At 47.4% G+C, this 22,626-nt stretch overlaps 1 protein-coding gene across 9 annotated transcripts in view; it reads left to right on the top strand.

Moving 5' to 3' along the window:
- Nucleotides 1-22,626, top strand: part of ITSN1 (intersectin 1) — a 169,997-nt gene that overhangs the window by 96,131 nt on the left and 51,240 nt on the right. For all 9 annotated transcript variants that reach the window (XM_053657689.1, XM_037127146.2, XM_053657685.1 and 6 more), the window contains 5 exons: nucleotides 3,835-3,962; nucleotides 6,681-6,910; nucleotides 8,655-8,776; nucleotides 17,230-17,477; nucleotides 19,211-19,370. In XM_053657689.1, the coding sequence (XP_053513664.1) occupies nucleotides 3,835-3,962; nucleotides 6,681-6,910; nucleotides 8,655-8,776; nucleotides 17,230-17,477; nucleotides 19,211-19,370 (888 nt within the window). The remainder of the gene's footprint in view (nucleotides 1-3,834; nucleotides 3,963-6,680; nucleotides 6,911-8,654; nucleotides 8,777-17,229; nucleotides 17,478-19,210; nucleotides 19,371-22,626) is intronic.

Genomic DNA, 22,626 nt, shown 5'->3' with positions numbered 1-22,626 from the left:
CTTTCTGTCCACCTGTTTCCTGACCCACGCCCGTGCCCACAGGCCTCTGTGCATTCCTCTCTGGCTCTCCCGGGGCACTGAGGGTGCGTCTGCTGCCAGCCTGTGCCGTCGGGAACCGGACTTCTGGATGGTTGGCTGTTGACTTCAGATTTAGAAGTAACATTTAAATATTTCTCTGAATGTTAGTATACCCCTTCTTGGAATTTAAGTAACCAGTCAATATGTTTTTTGTACTCCTACTTTTACTGTATCAAGAATGAATAAATTTTATAATTTTGTGGTAAATAGAATATCAATTTACCTTGATTTCGGTACTTCTATACCGTTTCTATGTTTTGAAATACTTAGTTATTTTTCAGATTTTTCCACACGGATATAAACAAGTTCCCCTGTCCTTATTGGGTTTGGTGATTGGCTTTTAAAATTGCTTTCATTTGTTCTACAACCAACTAATTAGGATAAGTTACTATAATTTAAGACTCAAAAGCCTTATAAAAATTATATTTTGTGCTACTTAATATCCGTGGGTGAGAAATAAGTGATGTTTATTTATATAAAAGCACTTCTCTTTGGGATTTAGGTTTAGACAAAACAATCCCTGATGTTTCTCATGCTGGTACCTAGATCTATTTTCTGTGAGGCCAATTTAATATGAACACCAAAGATTATTATAAATACAAGAGCTATGTCCTTATTTTGATCTGCAGTGCCGAGTTCATGAATTTCAGGTAGTTAGGGCGTGTTTGTTTTTGTCTCCCCTTTCTGAGACAGCCTGAGGCAGAAACTAGAAGCAGAGTTACACAGTCAAGTTAGCGATGGATTTCCACTCGTTGCTGCTCTTTCATAGACCCCTTACTGCTATTTTTCTCTCTTTACAAGCATTTATGCAAAGTAATGTTTATGAAAATGGACCCTCTCACACTGTTCAGATGGATTCTATTTTACCTTTTAAGTAATATCACCTCACATAATACATCTATTTGTGAGTTTCTCTAAAACCAAATGAAAGAGAAACAGCTTTTAAATCCGGTGATTCTGTGCCCCTGGCAAAGCCATGGAACTGGCTTCAGTAAACTTGAAAGTGAGCCATGTTCTCAGGGCATCTTCTTCTTTTTTTTTAAAGATTTTATTTATTTTATACTTTTGAGAGGGTAAGGGAGAGAAACATCAGTCTGTGGTTGCCTCTCACTTGCCCCCTACTGGCCCACACCCAGGCATGTGCCCTAGACTGGGAGTCGAACCAGCAGTCCTTTGATTTGCAGGCCAGCAGTCAACCACTGAGCCACACCAGCCAGGTTTATCTTCTTGAGTATTGAATTTGTCAAGCATATTGTTTTAGAAATACTTCGGCTGTGTGCCATAGATGGCCAAAGACGTTTTATGGTGATAATCGCTTTTTTAAAGGATTTTTTTATTTACTTATCTTTAGAGGGAGAGGGAAGGAGAGAGGGATAGAAATATCAGTCTGTGGTTGCCTCTTGTGTGTCCCCTCCTGGGAACTGGCCTGCAATCCAGGCATGTGCCCTGACTGGGAATCAAACTGTGATCCTCTGGTTCGCAGGCCTGTGCTCAGTCCACTGAGCTACACCAGCCAGGGCATGGTGATAATATCTTAATTCCTTAGGGGAAATAAGTGACTTTTCCTCTTTGGTTGAAGAAATAAAGTTAAAAGCAAGCTGATTGTCATTTATCTTAACACAAAACAGACTCTTTATTTGCCAGTCACTTTCTTATTGTGGTTCATAATCTGTCTGATGAAAGACCCCCTTTGAGAATCAAAGGCTTCTTTGCCCATGTTACATGTGGTTCGATAGTATGTACAGACCTAAAACCAATTCACAGACCCTAGTTAAGAAACTGCTGTGTCATACAATTCCATGGATATTATTGGTGGTAAAAATCTTAATTAATTTATATATACTACACATTTTATAGGAGTTTCATCTTTCTCATATTTTTGTGTATAACATGTAACTAAAATTTCTTGAATACATGTTTAAGAATTTCTTTTTTCCTTAAGAAGGGTGTTATACTTTATTAGGACATAATATTAAATTATTATACACTGTATCTAGTGTAAAACATATACCTGTGAACAGAACTCACAGAAGAAAAATCAGCAAAGTGGTGCACTTGATACCGTCTTGTTAGAGAAATATCTAAGAAATAAGTTGTTGTGGTGTTACTGAACTACATGCAATAAAGTTGTTGCGGTATTAGAAAAACAAGGTGGTTATGGGGAGAGCCACAAGTGAGAGACTGGGTTTTGGGTCTTAGTAATTTCTTAGTAGGTCTGTTTTTGTTTTAGTTGTGGTGGAGGGATCATCGTGCTGAGAGGTAATGCATGTTCAGGGTCACTTCAGTGAGGCTGACCACGAGGAAAAGCTGATCAAATCCGTGTAAAGTTTTTCTCAGCTACTTCTCCCAGTAGGTCTTTCGTTTCCTAAATGGAGAACTTAATGACTCCAGATTGATTTGTCACCTTAAAAATGTCTTCCCTGAAAGAAATCACAGGGCATTTTTATTTTCTTTCTTTTTAATATATTTTATTGATTATGCCATTACAGTTGTCCCATTTCCCTCTTCATTCCCCTCCATCCTGCACACCCCCTCCCCCACCCTTCCCCCCTTTTAGTTCATGTCCATGTCTCATAAGTTCTTTAGCTTCTACATTTCCCACACTACTCATGCCCTCCCCCTGTCTATTTTCTCCCCACCATCTATGCTACTTATTCTCTGTACCTTCTCCCAGTGCCCCTCTTTTCACTCCCCTGTTGCTTACCCTCCATGTGATCTCCATTTCTGTGGCTCCGCTCCTGTTTTAGGTGTCCACTTAGTTTGCTTTTGTTTAAGGTGTGGTTGTTAATAACTGAGTTTGCTGTCCATTCACTATTCATATTTTTTATCTTTTTCTTAGATAAGTCCCTTTAACATTTTGTATAGTAATAGCTTGGTGATGATGAACTCCTTTAACTCGACCTCATCTGAGAAGCCCTTTATCTGTCCTTCCATTTTAAGTGAAAGTTTTGCTGGATAGAGCAATCTTGGTTGTAGGTCTTTGGATTTCATGACTTGGAATACCTCTTTCCAGCCCCTTCTTGCCTGTAAGGTCTCTTTTTAGAAATCCACTGACAGTCTGATGGGGACTCCTTTGTAGGTGACTGTCCCCTTACCTCTTGCTGCTTCTAGGATTCTTTCCTTCATTTTAATCTTGGCTAATGTAATGATGATGTGCCTTGGTGTGTTCCTTCTTGGGTCCAACTTCTTTGGGACTCTCTGAGCTTCCTGGATTTCCTGGAAGTCTATTTCCTTTGCTAGATTGGGGAAGTTCTTTATTATTTGTCCAAATAAGGTTTCCACTTGTTGCTCTTCCCCTCTGCCTTCTGGTACCCCTATAATTCGGATGTTGGAACGTTTAAAGATGTCCTGGAGGTTCCTATGCCTCTCTTCATTTTTTGAATTCTTGTTTCTTCATTCTTTTCTGTTTGGTTGTTTCTTCCTTCTGGTCCACTCCATTGATTTGTCCCAGTTTCCTTCCCATCACTATGGATTCCCTGTGCATTTTCCTTCATTTCACTTAGTGTAGCTTTCATTTTTTCATCTAATTTGCGACCAAAATCAACAGCTGCCCTGTGGGTGGCTCGCTGCGGTGGGGTCCTACTCAGCCTGTGCAGATCAGCCGTGTGAACTTGTGTAGTTAGCGTGTTTCACATCTGAAGTGTTATCTCCTGGGCGTGTGGGCTTCTCCACAGTGCATTGCTGCACCGTGTGCTCCTAGACCAACGGTGGCAGTGCCTGTCTCCTCATGCATCGCCTGGTTTTCATTATTTATAGGAACTAAGAGAAATGCATAATAAGCAGCAGTTCCAGAAACAAAGGTCCATAGAGGCTGAACGGCTGAAACAGAGAGAACAGGAGCGAAGGATCACCGAACTGGAAAGACAGAAGGAGGAAGCCCAGAGGTGAGTCTCCTGGGCGGTTGCGGACCCGTCGGGAAGGAACCCTGAGTGCTCACTGCTCCTTGCCTGGCCTCTCCGAGGGCTTTCTGCAGCAGACAGAACCCCAGCCCCAGGCACGTGTGTCCGCACAAACATGCGTGTGTGCAAATCTTTGCATGTGTGAGCACCCCTGAAGTTTTTGGTTGGTTCCCAGAGCTCACCCAAGTCACCACTATGCAGATAAGTGGAATTATCCAAGGAAATTGGCACACTTGGTGAGCTCATTTGCATGCCAATGACCAAGTTACTTTTCCAGTTCACAGCCTTTTAACAGCAGTGGGGGGGGTTCTGCCACCCAGGGTTTCTCAGGAAGGACTCCCCTTTCTCCTCTCTTCAGCTGCAGAGTAAACCTGAGCACAGAAGCAGAACATTTGCTGCTGCGTGCGGATAGACTCTTGTTTCTGTTTGTTTGTGTCTGAATCTTTGCATTTGTGGTTTTTACTTGTAACTTTCTGCAGTAGACTGTAGACATTTTTAAACTTCTGGTGGGTCTGCTTTTGCTTTTGTCACTGGGTATTTGCTTCTTAAACTTTATTAATTTTAGACACTAAGCAGGGAGGAGGATATAAGGGGATTAAATGGTAATAGAAAAAATACTTCATTGTAATTTATTGATTAAAGAACAATTAAAAATAAAAATAGACACTAAGAAACAAAAATGACCAAACATCTCCATGATGTAGTATAATTTGTAAAATTTGATTATTGAAATTAGACTAAAAAGATGACGAATCAGACAGTTTGTTTAGGCAGGTCACTGACTCCAGTGGGCGGAGCTTAGTTCCACCGCCCGGAGTGGGGCGAGTTTCTGATCTGGGTCTTTGTGGTGTTTTGAGTCTGGTGCTTTGGGTACTTTTGTTTGTGTGTTTTCATGCCGATGGGTAGGTGGGTAGGGTCTCAAACCAATTTGAAGAACAAGTTTTGGTTGCCTTGGGAGCAGGGTTAGGATTATGGAGCAAGGATGAATTCCTCGGATGTGCTGACCAACCCATCCTTTTCTTACCTTCAGAGTTTGTGAAACGCCTTCCGCACTCGCACTGTGGGCCACACTGAACCTGCGCATTCCTTCAGAATAGAAATGGCACAGAATACTGTAATGCAGAAAGGTCAGATTTTGTGCTTGTGGGCACGTGATAAATAGTGTCCAGAATGTAACTTTAGAAACTACGTGGCCGTGCCCTGTAAACGGTGACTGACCTTGTTAGAAGAAAATATGGAAGCAGATTTTATTGTGGGGGTTTTGTTGTTGTTGTCATGATGAACAGTTAACCACCCCTACCACTCCCAAAAGTTTTTTTCTGTTTTCTTACGATGGTTTAAAATTGTAAGTAGGGCCGGCTGGTGTGGCTCGGTGGACTGAGCGCCGGCCTGTGGACCAGAGGGTCGTCGGTGGAGTCCCGGTCAGGGCACGTGCCTGGGTGCGGGCCAGGTCCCCAGCTGGGTAGGGTGCGCAGGCAACCACGCATGGTTGTTTCTCTCTCTTCCGCTCTTTCTTCCCCACTCTCTAAAAATAAATAAAATAAAACCTTTAAAATTGTAAGTAAAATGTTTAAGTTAAAAAGAATTCTACTGCACTACATTTTTCCATTGATAAAGAATAGAAATAAGTGTAATATTTTTTAAGTGGAGAATAAAAGTTTTATTTGCTTGTATTGTGTTCCATTGGGGGGTTTCCTGATTCTGGGAGGTGACCTTTGTGCAGAGGCCACGTCACAGGACAGTGGGTCAGGGTGTGGGCTCTGGGATCGAACCCCAGGCGGGTGTGGCTGTGGGACCTCATGTTCTTCGTCTGCGCAATGTGGGTGACCGTGACAGGCCCTGCCTGCCCAGCGTGAGGGTGAACGTAGTTTAAGTGTGTTATCACTAACATATCACTTATTAATGCACGTTAGTTCCATCTAAAGTGTGCATTTAGCCTTGACCAGTGGGACTCAGTGGGTTGGACATCATCCTGCAAACCAAAAGGTTGCCAGTTCAGTTCCCAGTCAGAACACACGCCAGGGTGCAGGCCAGGTCCCCGGATGGGTGCGTGTGAGAGGCAACCAATTGGTGTTTCTCTTGTACATCAGTGTTTGTCTCCCTATTTCTTCCTCTCCTACAGTGTGCATTTCAAGTATTTTATTTTCAAGGCCTGCATTTAATTGCTGTGATCTCTTTGTGTCACCGGCTTTGAAAAACAAGCATGGAGAAGTCAGACTCACTGAACTGTTCAGGAGTCATTGTTCATGATGGACGGTTACTACCTCAGGGGCTCACAGTGATCTGTTGCTCTTGGCCGCATGCTGGGGGGCTCTGTGTGTGCGTCGGACAAGGTGTGCCCTCAGTCACCCCATGGCTCGTGGACTCGCTGGGGCAGTGTGTCACTTCAGTATGGGGTGTCCTTTCCCTTTATGGGAGCCATGTCCCCACATGTGTTACGACTTTGTTGTTTTGCAGTTATAGACCAGTTTTAAAATGGAGAAGTGTTTTGATACTATTCTGATAGTTTGATAAGCTACATGAGAAATGCTTCCCATGTTTCTCTGAATCGCACGGTCTCATCTCACTCAGAGCAGGGGCCCCTAGAGCCTTTGTTTCATTGATCTGGAGTCCTGTGTCCAGAGCACCCCGTGGATCAGGTGGAGCGGTTTGTGCGCTAACCCGGAGTCGTGTCCTTGCTGTAATTAAGCGTGTTGTTGACAGGCGAGCGCAGGAGAGGGACAGGCAGTGCCTGGAGCGCGCACAGCAGGACGATGAGCATCAGCGGCCGCGGAAGCTCCACGAAGAGGAAAAACTCAAGAGGGAGGAGAGCGCCAGGAAGAAGGATGGCGAAGACAGAGGCAGACAGGAAGCTCAAGACAAGCTGGGCCGGCTCTTCCCGCAACACCACGAACCCGCTAAGCCGGCTGTCCACGCACCCTGGTCCACCGCAGGTACTAGGGGCCAAAACGTTCTAGAAAAGCAGTCATCTGCGCTCTCACACCCTCCTGAGAAATGTCCCTATGTAATCGGGCCCTACCCTGCTATATTAATAGAGGTGACAATGTCAGGCTTCTTTTTTGGGACAGTGCAGCTGTTCGTTCTGTAGGGTTATGAGGCTCTGTTCAACTCTGCCACCACCGTGCCAGCCTGTGGCTGCCATTACACCAGCCTCCGGAGTCTTTTGCCAACAACAGCGCTTGAGTCTCGTTGCCAGGGCTCCTCACCCAGACGCCCGGGCTCCGGCGGAGGTCCCGAGCTTCCCGCCGCCTCTCTCGTTCTCCGGTGTTTTCTCTGGGAGTTCCTGGGCTCTCTCCAGAACAGGGAGCGGTACCTCTCCTGTGTGCCTGAGCCGATGTGACACTCACTGTCTTCAGTCTGCCCCGCATCGAACCGTGGTCTTCACCTTTTCAGGGGTGTGACTGTTTTCTGCCCTTTTATCATAAATTTTCTCATGAAGTAATGATGAATGGAAAACTTTTAAATTGCTAGAAAGCATCCCTCATATCAGTTGCAAACTAGAATGTATTTTTAAAATTCTCATGTGGCTGTATAATGCTTTACTGCTGTGCAGACTCTACTCAGCTGAACAAAGTGATTGCCTTTTTCTTTGTATAGTAAATTACACTGACTTTGATCGTCAGCATGCTTTTTGCTGGTATACTGACAGAAAAGACAGAAACACGCTGTTCCTTAAAGGCCTGTTTCCTGTGGCACAGTGGGCAGGGGCGGGGTGAGGGCTCCGAGGTGGGGCCGCCGCCCTCCTGCCTGGCAGCGCACGCCGCCCGGGACAATCGTCAGGCCCGCACCAGAGCCCCGGCCGTGTGCAGACATGTTTTCCGACTGCTTTATATGAAAATCAGTTTTCCATGATTTGATCTGGGGCAGTCAGTTTCAGTTCCTTCTGTTCCCTCCTAGATCAGGGCTTTTCCCTTCGGTCAGTGGACAGTCTGCACAGCAGCTCCCAGACCACAGCGCACGGCGTCTTCCTTTTTCTGCCTCCAGGGAGGGCGGCCGTGCGTCAGAGCGCCGGGGTGAAGCAGTTCAGAGGGCCCGGGAGTCGTCATGGTTGACCGGGTCCGGACCCTCCTCTGCTCGCACTCATTCTTTAAATTTTATCTCATTTAAAATCTAAGTTATCTTCGTCTAGGACCTGTCCTTAGGCTCAACCCCGCACTTCACCCGGGATTGTCAGTAGGAACTCTTCTGGGTGAAATAGGCTCTTGGGTTTTACAAGCCTGCATTTGGAGCCTAACCATCACCGCTCCCGTGTCTGTTCACGTGGGAAGCTGTGCTGCGTTGCCCTCCCCAAACGGACTTTCTTTCGGCTCATCCAGATTTCAGGTCCCATTGGAACTGCTTCATTGTACTGGACACCCTGGAGGGGCAGGGCCGTGGAGCTCACCGTGTGCCGCGCTGGAGTGTAAACCAGCGGGCAGAGCCCAGAGCCTCAGCCTCACTGCACGTGGCACTGAGGTGGCCTTTGTGTAGAGGCTTCCCTGACACCCTGCGGCGGGTCTGAGGTGTGGCATCGGGTGTGGCTTCCTTCGGCCTTCAGGGCCTGTGCCAGAAACCTCTGCAATGGACGGGTTGTTTGGATGTGGAGGCGTCGGCTGTTCAGCTCGTCACGCGTTTGTGTTCTGTGTAATGTTTCATTTTTCCCATTTCTGCCCCCGCCCCCCCTTTTTTTGTGAACAGAAAAGGGCCCGCTCACAATCTCCGCACAGGAGGACGTGAAAGTGGTGTATTACCGTGCACTGTACCCCTTTGAGTCCAGAAGTCACGATGAGATCACGATCCAACCGGGAGACATAGTCATGGTAAGAACGATAGCGGTGACGTGTGGTTTTGTTCGTGACCATCATCGTCCTTCCTTTGGAGTTGACTGGACAACGTGAAAGTGACCTCCAGTAATCCAGCTTCCGGGTCTCTGAAGTATAGGCTCATTCTTCTTCCTTTTCTAGTACACCGAAAGAAGACATTTAAAAATTTATTGACATTACTTTAAAATAGAGCTGTCAAGGAAAATGGGTTTGTAGTACAGCGTTGCTTATTTCTAAATCTGTAATGATATGGTAATTTCTGAGTTCAGATTACGACTTACATACTATGAGTAGTCTTTAAAAATTAAGTTTTAAATGCAAAATACTCTAGCATTATTTTTATAATTGCCAATGATAACTTCTGTGTCTTTAGGTCAAAAACATCTTTTTTTTTTCTCCCTTTGACCATGTAAACTTTGAACTGTGAAGAGGAGTGAATTAAATACAGTTAATCTGCTTTCTTAATTAAATATAATCTTATGATTGCAACTAAGACAACAAGAACCAGTGTAAGAAAGAATATAGCAATGCGGTCGACTAAATTATTCTCTGAAAGAAATTAGTTGTTCATCTAGTTATCAATTTAAGAATAAGAGTCTGAGAAGTGGCTTGACTTTGCATTACTGTTAGCATTGAAAAACAGAAGGGGTGGGTTGACGTTTTAACAGAACTACGCAAGTGCGGAGGTGAGACAAATGTTTCCCATACCAGGACTCCATGTCTTTGAAGTACAGAGGGAGGGTGTTGTACTATTACTCATGCGTTTTATGTGTGTACATTGGGTCTCTGCATAGAATATATGGTCTTTAATGGGCCAAAATATAAGGGAAGAACAGAGAGGTCAGTCCCTTTTCCCATTTTCTTGATCACTTTTTCTCTAATTATGGGCTGGATATAGGGGAGTGAAGGCCAAAGGCCCAGAATCTGACTGAGACTTCAGTATTGAGTATATCTTCAAATACATTCCAGTCCTTTCTGCACATGGTTTCTGAGTGCCTGAGTGTGCTGGGTGCCAGCCTTGCTCCTGCGTGGAAAGAACTGGCTTCCGTGGGGGGCAGGCACCTCTCTGCACCTGAGCAGTGATGCCAGGGGCCAGGGTTACAGTTTTTCCACCTCCTCCTACTCCGTCATGTTTTCTAATGGCCTGAGGCTGCCTCACCCACATTGCTGCAAACCTGAAATGCGTGCCTTTTAAAGTGCATTCATTGTAAATTATGTAATGTCATGGAAGATCAGGAATCTAGAAATCATGAAGGCTCTATGTGACATCAGATAGGACCTTGTTCCAAAATTGGCTTATTACACCGTTTAAAATAAAAAAAGCCTAATGTTTTTGTAATTGGATTTTGTTGCAACACAAGGTGCAGAAAAGTAATGTTCTCTCCTTGAGATAAGGATGTGTTGGAAATGTTACAGATCTGTATTTTAGTAAGGAAATATTGCTAATTTTTGAAACATAATTTTTTTACAATAATATTGAGTCCTTTTTCTTAAATTGGCTAGTTAACCGCCAGCTTGATGAGATGAGTAGAGTTTAGCTCTGCTGTAAGAATGAAACCTTAAACGTCTGTTTTGCTTTTAAACCTTTGCTTTCCTGGTGGAGGTTAAAGGGCAATGGGTAAGTGCTCTATCCCTGTCAGGAAGTCTGCCTCTGAGTAGATGTTTTTGTTCTCCCTGTCACTTCAGTTCTGTGTGAGTACACGTATCTTCGGGTGTCGTCATGGTGGAGAAGCGTAGTACATTGTACGGGGGGGGGGGGCAGGAAGGCGAGCAGGTCTGTGTCCTAGGCTCCTCTGTGCAAGACGCTGGGTCGGAACTGACCTGAAGGCTCTGTCTCGGGCTCCGCACTGGGTCCAGTCTCTAGCTCAGGCCCTGGACAAAAATAAGTTCAAGCGGGTCAAACATAAAAGATACAATTCTAAAAATACTTTTTAGATGTGAGTATTGGAATAGTTATCTGGCTAAGAAATGCCTTTGTAAGTTAAAACCAGAAGCCATACGTGACACAAACAGACAGATTATATAAAAAATTAAAACATTTATGTTACAAAATATGTAAGAGACAAAAGGTTAATATCCACATTATATAAAGATTCCAAAGAGTTAATATGAAAAAACCCACAATTTAGAAAAGTTGGTGGAAGATACGTAGAGACAGTTACAGATGAAAGAGAGCAAATAATTTTTAAAATAAATGGAAAGATGTTTCATTGCATTGGTGATGAGGAAAATGCAAGTTAAAAAATGAGATATTTTTATCCCTGAACTGAGTAAATTTAAAAGTTTGATACTCTCCAGCCTTGCCAAGTGTAGGAAATCGGGCGTCGTAGACATCGTCGGTGTGGTTGCCTGAACCGACTGAGTCCTCGGCAGTGCCTGCAGAGATTGAAAATTCTCAGACATTCGCTTGCCTCCCTCCTCTAGCTGTTCTCCAGCACATGCCCGAGCACATGTGCGCACGGGCGCTCACCGCAGCACGGCTGGGAGCGCGGAATACGGACCAGCCCAGTGCTGCCTCGGGAGGGAGCAGTTTAAGTAAATCACAATGCGGCTAAACAAGAAATGGAATGAAGATGCTCGAAAAAATTACCTACATCTACTTTACAAATAAGCTCTCCAGTTTAGGAAAAAAAGCAGAAGCAATATAAAGAATATAACTGGGTTTTGGTTAAGTAAAAAACTATGTATGTATGTATGTATGTATGTTCGAATGTTTGTGTATGTGTAGTTAACAGTCTGGATATATAGACCTCAAACTGTTAACAGTGGTTAGCACTGGGCAGGAAGGGAGGGGCTTTCTTTTCTAATCTTATGTACTTCTATAGTATTGTCATATTTACAAATGTGTCAGCATTTTAATAAGCCACTAAAAAATAAATCCAGCTTCGAGAGGTGTGGCAGAGATGTATGCCCGGGGCTGATACGGCGCTCGCTTTGTCCTGGGTGTTCCGCGCCCGTGAGGAGACACGGAGCTGCTGCTGGGGGGGCGTGCTGGCCTGCCAAAGGGGCAGCGGCAGTGTCTTCGGTTTTTGTTACAAAGTGGGCCGTGACCCCCCAGATGACGCACCACTGTGCTACCTTTGTGAGGTAACAATCAGTGCAAAAAAAAAAAAAAAAGGAGGAAATTGACATGTAATAGTAACAATTTTGTTATTTCATGAAGTTTGCGTAAGAAAAGTGAGCTTGAAAAATACGTGGTTAGATATACCCCGGTCAGGGGCTCAGTCGGTGGGAGCATCGTCCATCCATCAAAAGGTTGTGGTTTCGATCCCTGGCCGGGGTGTGTATGGGAGGCAACCGATTGATGTTTTTCTCTGTCTCTCTGTCCTCCCTCCCTTCTCTCTCAAATCAGTAAACATAACCTCAGGAGAAGACTAAAACCGGTTCAAAAATATGTCCTTAGAACGTCGCTGTCAACCTCTCTCAGTGAGATAGGTCAGGGTTCACTCGTCGGCACAGTGCTCATGACATGCTCAGGTTGCGTTAAACACCTTTGAAAAGCAGCCACAGCACTTGTTAGATTTTAGACGCGTAGCAGTGTTTTCTTTTTCAACATAGGCAGTCTTGGAGGGGGCTTAAGGAAAAATGTTTCTCTTTTGAAAAAACTTGATTATCAGCCCAATTTTCTCCAAAAACATATTCATTTGTGGTTAACAAACTAAAGTGATATCTTAGACACAGTCCTGTTCTAAATGTCGATAATGCAAAGAAATAGAAAATGATGTCTGCCATTCGGGTTTAAAATCTTTTTAGAAACCAGGGAGAAGTGCATGTTCGGAAAGCCAGACGGTGGTAAAGTGCTTCAGTGGTTGCTCACTGGTTCTGCCACGAGTTTGAAAGGGGAACAGGAATCAGAGTGAACTGAGGTGCTCAGACTTCTGAATGGAAGTTTCATACTTGAGTTTGACCTCGACAGCTAAGGTTTGATACTTTGAGAATCTGTGGCCTGTCTTCTAGTCTGGAGGTCCCGGTGTGTGGGGGTGGATAAGTCCGACTGGCCACGTGGAACGTGGTGGAGCAGCGTGGGAAATGAGAAGACCTGTGCTCGCCGCTGTGTGGCCGAGGTGCGTCTGAGCACGGGCTGGTCGGGTCGGCTGGCCGGATCAGGTGGAGCAGGACCCATTCATCAGAACTGCTCTGGAAGCTGACGAGGAACCGTCCAAGGCCCCTCCCCAGAGTCTTGGGTACAGCGAGTCCATGCACAGGCTTAGCGTCCTCTCCAGATGATTCTCTTGGGGTTTAGTTTCAGGAACTACTGATCTGAGCACTGATAAAACCTAATCTCTCTTTCTTGTCAGGACTAGTCCTACAGTAGTTCTGAAAAAATACCCTCTTCTTAAAATACCCAAAAAAGGAAACTTCCTTAGCAGTTGTCAGCCATCAGCAGGTCAAATCGTTCTGGAAAGTGTCTGTCTTCTCACTCAGCTTTCCTCTCATACCAATTTAAACCCAGTTCTGCCTTTTCTTCTCTGGATGGAGAATTTTTTTTAAACTTACCCTTTCCTTTCTGCCTTCCTTAGATTTTCATAAGCTTACCATCTGAGCACTGCTTGTTTGGTCATATTTAGTCAGAGCATTGCGGCTGTTTGGAGGGGCCAGTGCACGCACGTGGACCAGGGCCGGGCCAGGGCCGCCTGGGGCCTCAGAAGGAAGTTCTGTGGGCACACAGCCAGGTTCCTTCACATACCTACTGTCTCCAGCGGTTTTCTCGTTGCGGCGGCAGAGCTGAGTAGTGTGATAGTTAGAGGAAAAATTTGCCAGCCTCCAGATTGGAGCTTTAAAAAGCAATTCAGTATCCTCACCCAGGAGTTTCGAGGGAAGCCCTCTACTTCCACCGGGCAGACGCACGAAACGCGTGCTGCTCCCAGTGGCTCAGCGAATGCCAGCTCGTGAGCTGGTGGGAGTCCATCCACACCCTGAACCTGTCTGCTCTTCCCGGTCTTTGTCGTGCTTGTGAGGGGAGAGGGGACTGTTCTTCCCTGTTCTTGTGACAAAAGTCGGGGGTTGTAGACATAGTAACGCTGCCTTCCTAATGAAGGTGGCAGCTGTGAAGCACAAAACGCTGAGAAAGGAGATGTGCTATCGCTGGGCTCCAGCCACGTGTGTTCGAGCCTGACAGCCATGGTGTGCTTCCGACTGCGTGCCCTGCAGTGCACAGCGTGTAACTACTCACCTTTTCTAGATCCACGGCATATTCCCAGGCATGTAGGTCACGCCTGGGGTTTGTGCTTCTCACTTGGCTGATTTCCACTGTGATGACGCCAGATACTGGGAGGCAGCTCCATGGGTCTGGTTACATGAAACTGTATTAAGGCCACTGCTGTTAATCTTTTGAATCCCTCTGATTTATAGCCACCAGCATGATTCCACTTTTTGTACTCGTGTCCAAGTCCTCATTGAGGCCTCTGTGTTACAAAGAAGTTAGTAGGCCCCGCTTTTTGGGTTCTTACCCTAGTCTTGTATAATGGTTTTCCACAGTCGGATTGACATTGCGGCTAAAGTTTCCCAAACCCAGGAAGAAATGCTTCTCATTTTCCTATGAGAACCTTTGTGCTTTCTCTAACTGGTTAATTTAATGTGAAGAGTGAATTTTTATTTTATTCTCTGAACATTAAAATGAAAATGTAATTATTCATAAAAATCCCTTAAGAATAAATCCAGTTGATTGAGACTGTTGTTTGGTCAAAGTTGACCAGGGAATTTCTTGGCTAAAAGAGAAATGCTGTGAAGGGAGGGGCAAGTTCTTATTTGCACAGGTCATGGGCAGCCTTTGCCCATCCTAAGTAGTCACAGCAGCTTTCGGAGGGGAGGTGCCTTCTGCCCTGCAGGGGACAGGAATGGGCGTGGTCAGTCTGCCCACAGAGCGGGACATTCCTCGGGGCTTCCGATCCAGCTGCAGGCCGGTCAGCCAGAAGTTTGTTGACCAGAAAAGACCCTGTGTCACAGGGGACCACAGGATACGGGTCAGGCAGCTGGCATCCAGGAAGTCCAGCTTGTACAGACCTGGAGAAGTTCCAGAGAGCCCGTGAGCAGGGGTTGACCCCCCAGCTCTAAGGCATTACTGCTGGCCAGAGGCACACCTGAAGGCTTCTGCCAGACCCGGTTTCTAGAGCAGGGCAGCCCCCATATGCAGGACCAGAGGTGCTTGCTTAAGGCAAGGGCCTAGCGGAGGCCAGGCTTTTAGAATGAGTGGAAGCCCAAGGCGGAGGGCCGCAGTGCAGGCGCCTGGACAGTAGGAGAGGTGGCTTTAACAAGCCCACCACTAAACGCTCATCATATGCCCTGCAGCGCTCTAAATGTGCAACAGCCCTCGCAGCAGCTGGAGCAGACAGGTACAGTTGCGATCCCCACTTCACAGGTGAGGGAGCCGAGGCGACAGGAGGTTGAACTTGCCCCCCAGTGAGCCAGTCGATAAGCTGGAGAAGTGCTGTTTAAGTTGGGGCAGGCCGATTGCTGGGCCCTGCCCCATCCTCGCTTTGCTGTCTAGAGACTGCTGCTACGTGGCTGTGGCTCCTGACTCACCGGCATGGCCTCTCCCCTTTGCCCAGAATGACTGCTGGACCTCCTGAGAAGTTGGGGAGGCCCTGGCACAGGCTGGTTTGAAAACAGCTGTGCTACCAGGGCAAAGCAGCTGCAAAGTTAAAACGTGTCATAATATCACTAGTAAATATAAAGGAGGAAGAAGGAAAGGCATGTAGCCATTTTTGTGTTTAGTATAAAATAAGATTCAAGTAGCCCTGGCTGGTGTGGCTCAGTGGGTTGCAGGTTGGCCTGTGAATTGAAGGTTGCTAGTTCGATTCCCAGTCACACCACATGCCTGAGTTGTGGGCCAGGTCCCTATTTGGGGGCAAACCAAAAGCAACTCATCAGTGTTTCAGTCCCTCCCATTCTCTCTCTCTCAAAAATAAAATCTTTAAAAGAAACTATATTAATAAATAAAATAAGATCCAAGTAGAAAAAATGTCATCTAAAATTCTCATATAGAGAAGCTTTCGGGGTTGCCCAGGAAGTGGAAGGAGCGGTGCAGTGTGGGGGAGTCGATGGTGAGTGGCCAGAATAACAGAACTGGAAGGCGAGATGGAGAACCTCTGAGGGGGCTTGTACTCTGCATGGGCCACGCCCGGTGGAAGAATTCTCCACTTCGAACATGGCTTTTCCCCATGACAAAGAGGTTCCCAGGTGGGGCAGCAGTACTGACGTGCGCCCTCTGTACTGATTGTTTGGTAAGTGACGCGTAGAGTTCAGGAGGGCAGCTGAGTGTCCCACTCTTCCCACCCGTCCCACGGCCTTTCCAGTGCAGGCAGGTGAATGGGTGTTCCACCCGTTACCGACGCCGCGTGGAGTGCGATGGACGTTCGGTCCCGCAGCTCTTTGCTCTTTGTTTGGTTGGTTGTTTACTGAGTATTGGAATGGGTTGGAAAACTGGTATTTCTGCTAATTTTTTGAAATCATTGTTAAGACCCTACCTATTCGTTTCTGTGATTTCTAAAAAGTAACATTAATGTCCACTGAAGTGTTAAATGTTTACTTAGATAGTGTGTTAAGGGATTCGAATAAGATCAGGTCTCCGATAGACCCTTATTTTGACTTACCATAGTCAACATAATTTTCTAATAGTGAATGTAACCGTCCTCCAAACTCATTCTACTGTTGCTCAGAAAATAGTAGAATCATTCTGCTGACTTTGAAGAATCCTTTTGAATCAATTGAAATACGGTGCAAACGTTAGAAGCACTTGGTATATTGAATAGCCTCTGAAATTTTTAAACAGCAGAATTCTGTAGTCTTGTATGCACTTCATGACTATTAAGATTAAGTTTGTATGAAAGAAAACTATGGGACCTTAATAAACATTGTTACTATAAATAATTATTTCCTTAATTTTTCCATCATGTATCTGCAGAGCTTTTCAAAGGCTGGACACAGCAGTCAGCTTTGCTCCCGGTGGAAACCGCCTAAGGCTGTGGTTTTCATCTTCTTGTCTGTAGGCCGAATGACTCCTTGCTTGTCGGAGATTTTTAGAGCACTAAATTTATATTGATTGCACCCTTTGCTTTCAACTTTAAATAATCACCCAATTCAAATTACTTGTGATAATTATGTGACTTCTTGAGTGATGAAATGTGTCAGATCACTTTCCAATTCAAAATAGCTCTAGCAGTTTAAACTGGGGGCCAAAGGACTTCAGGCACTTTCTCTGAACTGCCAGGACTGGAAAGAGGGAAAAAAGGCAAAGAAGCACAGAGGGCAAGAGCCGGAACTGTACGTAGTGCTTCCTGTCTGTCCGGAGCCAGGGGGTAGAAGCGTCTCTCCAGATCCTGGCCTGAGTCAGATGCAGAGCTGTCTGTGCCACGTGTCAGTCTGTTGGGACTCGGGGCCTCGTTCTGTAGAGTGTCTGGTGTCTTTACGGGTCAGTCCCACTGAAACTAAACCCCATGACTCTCCTGCAGGTGGACGAAAGCCAGACTGGAGAGCCGGGATGGCTAGGAGGAGAATTGAAAGGAAAGACTGGGTGGTTTCCTGCAAACTACGCAGAGAAAATCCCAGAAAACGAGGTTCCTGCTCCAGTCAAACCAGTGACGGACCTGACCTCCACCCCTGCACCCAAGGTGGCAGTGAGGGAGACCCCCGCACCTCCAGTGGTGACCTCTGCTGAGCCCTCCGCGACCCCCAACAACTGGGCCGACTTCAGCTCCACGTACGTGCAGCCTTGCTATTGCTGGTGACCTGGAATCCCTGCTGAGAGACCTTTTTCCTTGCAGCGTTGTTACTGTTTGGGGTGTCCATCGCAGGAGGAAGCCGGCTCGCTTTCATTGCCTCTCTGACTGCTCCACTGGCGAGAGGTGGGCGTGGAGCCTCTAGTGGATGTTAGATGCCGTCGCTCAGCCGTGGTTGCCCGCCGCGAATGGAAGCCTGTTCTCTTGTTCCATTTGGTCATCTGTCAGCCGCTTTCCTTCTGGAAGAAATGGAGAACTAGTTTCCTAACGATCTCTTTGATGTCCACATCTGTCAGCAAATACTTAGTCACGTCCTGCATGTAAATAGCATTTCTTGGACAGAAACAGAAATTGACTTCAGTCATGTGGTTCTGAGTAAGAGGGAAAGCTGTTTCTTTTAAAGCTTCCCTCTTCATCCATTTTTTACAAATAAATGGACAGAGAGGAAAGAGGGGTGTGTTCTCGCCCATGACCACTGTTGGTGCTGTGCCCTTGGTCATCAGGAAATGGCATTAAAAACAGGTGTCAGCAAAGGGTGGAGAAGATAGCTGGATTCTGTCCACACGCTCGGTTACAGGACCTTGGTGTAGATGTGCAGTTGTCTAAAAATACTCCACACCAGCATTGAGGTACATGTGATTGGAGTGAGTGTTTCAGTTTGTTAAAGTCTCACCATCTTTCAGAGGAAAGAAATTGAAGACACGGAGTCAAATGCTGGAGAAGGGTCAGACAGCTCAGAACGAGGAAATAGGGGGTGTCGATGACCAAGGGCAGGAGGAAATGCAGGGACGCGTGTGAGGAATAGCAAGTGTTCCCCACTGAGATTTCGTGTGAGAGGCTGAGGGCACCAAACAGAGGCCCCTGTCTGATCTCTGCTGAAAGTAGCCTTCGCTGGCATGAGCCCAAGTTGAAACTCTCCCTTCCTTTCTTGATCTTGATTGAGGAGTGCTGAGTGTTTAGACCAAGGCACAGGCTGAAATAGAAGACAGATACCATGTTCTGTTTCGAGTGGGTCCAGTCGGTGTGGCCCTTCTTCATCGAGTGTGTACTGTGCGGTCTCATTTTCCAAACCCAGATCAGGACGTGCAGTCCAGCAAAGGAATTGTCTTGATTTTCAACTTATGTCTCACAAAGTTGTAAAAAGTAAATTCCATGTAGATCCGTAGTCTCAGAGGTGTGTTTATTTACCATTATAAAGTTACAAAATGAAGCCATCCCAGAGATCCAGGACAACTGGCGTGTGGCCCCGAGGCCCAGGGCTTGCCGTGTGGTGGACGGGATCGCCAAGGGTGCGAAGGGCACCAGCTGCCAACCCGGTGTGTTTTCGTGCCTGGTGTCGAACTTCTTTTTTTGCTGATTTAGCCATTGTTACAAATGACAGTCATGATCGGTGAGGGTGTTTCTCTGGTGCTTTGGAGTTACAGAGTTCTTCCCATCCAGTATTTCATGGGACCCTCTCAACCAGCCAAAGTGTCAGGATACTGTTCCCATTTTACCAGTGAGGACACCTAGGTTCAGAGATTCTGCTCGAATCTGCCTGAGGTTCGTTGCTAGCATGTGACACTCGGACCCCACTAGGTCCAGTGATTTTTCCTCTCCTCCTTATCCTTGAACTTTAGAAAACCCCACCCAGGTCCTGGGTTTGTGTTTACTGGGGGGAAAGCGGGCGAGTTAGAAGTACCTGCTACTCATGGTGGCGTGTGTCTCGTTCCAGGTGGCCCACCAACACGAATGAGAAACCAGAAACCGATCACTGGGATGCCTGGGCGGCCCAACCCTCGCTCACGGTGCCCAGTGCCGGCCAGTTAAGGCAGAGGTCAGCTTTCACTCCAGCCACGGCCACCGGCTCCTCTCCATCTCCTGTTCTGGGCCAGGTAAAAGCAGTCGCTCGGAGTACGGGGACCTAGCATGCTGTAGGGTACCGACATGTTCAGCCAGTGCTTGGGGACTGTGTCATTTAGAAGGAAGCCTCCTTAAATGCATCTGGGCCAGCTGGCGTCCAGTCGTCTTTAAGGAGCCTGGACTGAGTCGTGAATAGTGAGGGAGGGGGAGCCTCTCCTGCCGGGCGCGTTCAGGGAAGCGTCATTGAGGAAGTGGCATTTGTACCACATCTCGAACAACGGGGAAGATTCTACTAGGGAAGGAGAGGGCTGGCATGCCAGACGGCAGGCGCCGTGGGAGAGGCGGTAGGACCAGAAACCAGAGTGTGTTCCAGGAAAATTACGGGGAGTCAGTCCACTGGGCCGGGCCACTGAGTGTTTATTGGAAACCAGACTGATGGCAGGTTAGCGGGAAGCTCTGAAGGGCCTGCTGAGAAAGAGAGACTTCAGGGAGAGTGAGGGTGGCTTCTCCGAGTCTTTCTGTTTTTACTTACTGCACTGAAGATACAGAAACGAAATTTCTGTAAACAGTCAGTCAAACCAAACGAGCAAATGGCCATCTGGTGGGCCCGGGGTGGGCAGGGATAGCTTCTGGTCGGGGAACCGCCAGGCTGAGCGTGGGCTCTGGGCAGATTCCCGTGGACAGCATCGGGACAGCACCGCAGTGAAAGAGGGTGGAGTCCCCGGGCCGCCCAGGGGAGGAGAGGGGTCTGCGGCTGAGAACCAGACCCGACCTTCGAGAGAGACAAGGGAGGCGGAAGGAGAAGCTGGTTATCAGTCAGAGGGAGGAGTTGGGTGTCAGGCGTGTGAAGTTGAAGGTGAGAGGGGGACACTGGGGGCCCCTTCTGGACGTGAATCAGACCGAAGGATGTGTGGGAGGTCCTCAGAGGAGAGAGGAGGTGGGGGGAAGATGGGAAAGAGGGGCGCGTGTGCGTTCCGCGTGCCGGAAGAGGCGCTCCTGGCAGGTGTTCCTTTCCTTCGTGTCCGTCCCAACTGTGCAGTTAGCGCGGGTCCCCTGTTTGGTCACGGACCTCAGTGGAGGAGGAGGGGCTGTTTCCAGAAAGGAGGGTGTGCTCCTGTTATCCAGGGGTGCGGTCCTAGCAAGACAGAGTAGACTGCAACGGGGTAAAGACCAAAGGAGTTGGTGAGAGAGAAGAACGATGAGTAAAGAGGAGGAGAAAATAATGGGTGTGAGGTGGAAACACTTTAAAACACAGAAAAGAGGATTCTTTTTCTTCTGGGAGAGGGAGGGAGGAGAGAGGTTGGAGGGAGACGCAGGATGGAAAGCCGTTGAGGCCGAGCTCCTGGCCGCATCTGAGGGGCCCAGAGGGCTGCGGGCTGTGTGCAGTCCAAGCTCAGCGAAGAGGAGGGCGGAACTGCTTGGCTGAGTTGAACCTGAACCTGTGACTGGTCATTGTACATTGTTCAGCTCTCCCCAGTGACCCTTCACAGTTGGGGGCTAGAAATAGTGTAGTGAAGGCCCCTGCTGTGGTTAGGGTTACTACTGTCGCAGCGACACTGGTGGGGGCGCTTGTTAAACTTTCTTGACAACCTTTTAAAGAAAGTATTTCTGTTCTATAGATGCAGAGAGTGAGGCCTGGCAAGATTAAATAGTTACCACGGTCACAAAATTAGTAGGTAACAGACCTGGGATTTAAATCGAGTCCAAGTTCTGCCTGAGCCCTGCTGGGTTATTCGGGCACATCATGTAGAAAGACGGACAGGGCGAGCCCAGGCAGGACTCGTCGGGGGGCAAGATTCTGCAGTAGCCCTGAGGGTGTGGTTGAAATGCTGACCCGAGGGCCCCTCTTTTCAGAGGAGCAATGGAAGTGGCTGAGCGGGTCAGACCGCGCAGAGCTGGGAGAGCCTTGGTGGTGGTGGGGGGGGGCGGCTGCTGAGCCTCCCTCGAGAGTGAGGGGAAAGTGGGGGTGAGGGACAGGTGCTCCTGGGGGTGTCCGCAGTTCAGAGAGACCGTCTCAGTTCTGAGGATTTCCACAGTGGACGTGGGAACGGGGTTAAGAAGGTGAGAACCCTATAGAGTAGGATGTAGATATTACCCACGTAGATGCTGAAATGATTCGACCTGTCCCGAGTTCTCAGTGTATCAGACGTGATCATGAGTGTCGACGTGCGAATATCTTTGAGGGCAAACACAAACCGGTTCTGAATGGGCTGTCTCTGGGCATTACCCTGTTCCCATCCATTCAGTAGCATAGTATTGAAAACTGACCTGTTTTTTAGAATGGTTCTGTTTTAACAGTCTTTAAAAAGGTAATAAATGCCTTGCCCTGCCTTTCCAGCCTCATCTCCTCCTCCACCCCTCCATGAAACTAGGCTGCACACCCCCCCCCCAACGGTGCCCCTCCCCGCAGGCCCTGTCCACATGCCCTGCCCTCGGCATACAGTGTCCTTCCTCCAGAGCCCTCAAATCCTCTTCCTCCTCCTCCTTCAAGGCCCGGCTGCCCCCCTTCATCTCCCCCCACCCCCTGTAAGAAGCTGGTCCTGTTGCCACCAGACGGAGCCCCTCCAGCTTTCTTCTCTGCCCTGCTACCCCTTTGCCCCCCATGAATAGCTGGAACCTCTCTAGTGTATTTCTTTTGCCAGGTGGCATTTATAATTGTTTGCATCTCTTCTTTCCCATTAATTGTGAGTTCTTTGCTAATGATGTCATACCATCCCCTTTTATAGTGTTTGGTGGCTGATAAAGAGTTTTATCCTAAGTCATTTTGGGCAGGCAGAGTTGGCATTTTATTCATGTTTGTACCCCATAGTGTCTTGCATATGGTTCTCCAGGACACAGGGGTCGCAGTGGACTCAGGCTAAGCAGACCCCCGCTCTCCTGAGCAGGAACTAAAGCAGCGCATGTTCCCTGTGTCTCTTCAACTAAGATACCAGTTCCTCCTCCTCTGGGATCTCATAATATTTCTCCTCCATTGTTAACCTTCAACTAAACATCCATGTCAGATTGGAAATGGAGGTGGGATGCCCTGGGCAACTGGAGAGTTAAAATAGAACCAAAATATAGAAGGCACACAGCCAAGTGCGACAGAGTAAAGGTGGCCTCCTGGCTTGTTTAACCGGAGAGTTCTAGGTGGCCGGACAGTGGCTCTGTGGATGGGGTGCAGGTTTCGACACCACTTTCGAAAAGAAATTGTTCCTGAGTGGCAGCGAAGCATCTGCAGCCCGTGCTGTTCTGTAGGGGGCACTCGGCTGTGTGTGTCCACGGGGTGGGGGGGTGGGGTGCTGGCGT

Source organism: Artibeus jamaicensis, unplaced genomic scaffold (genome assembly GCF_021234435.1).
Source record: "Artibeus jamaicensis isolate MK-2021 breed Jamaican fruit bat unplaced genomic scaffold, CSHL_Jam_final scaffold_474, whole genome shotgun sequence".
Taxonomy (NCBI): Eukaryota; Metazoa; Chordata; class Mammalia; order Chiroptera; family Phyllostomidae; genus Artibeus; species Artibeus jamaicensis.
This window is presented reverse-complemented; position numbering and strand designations above follow the sequence as displayed.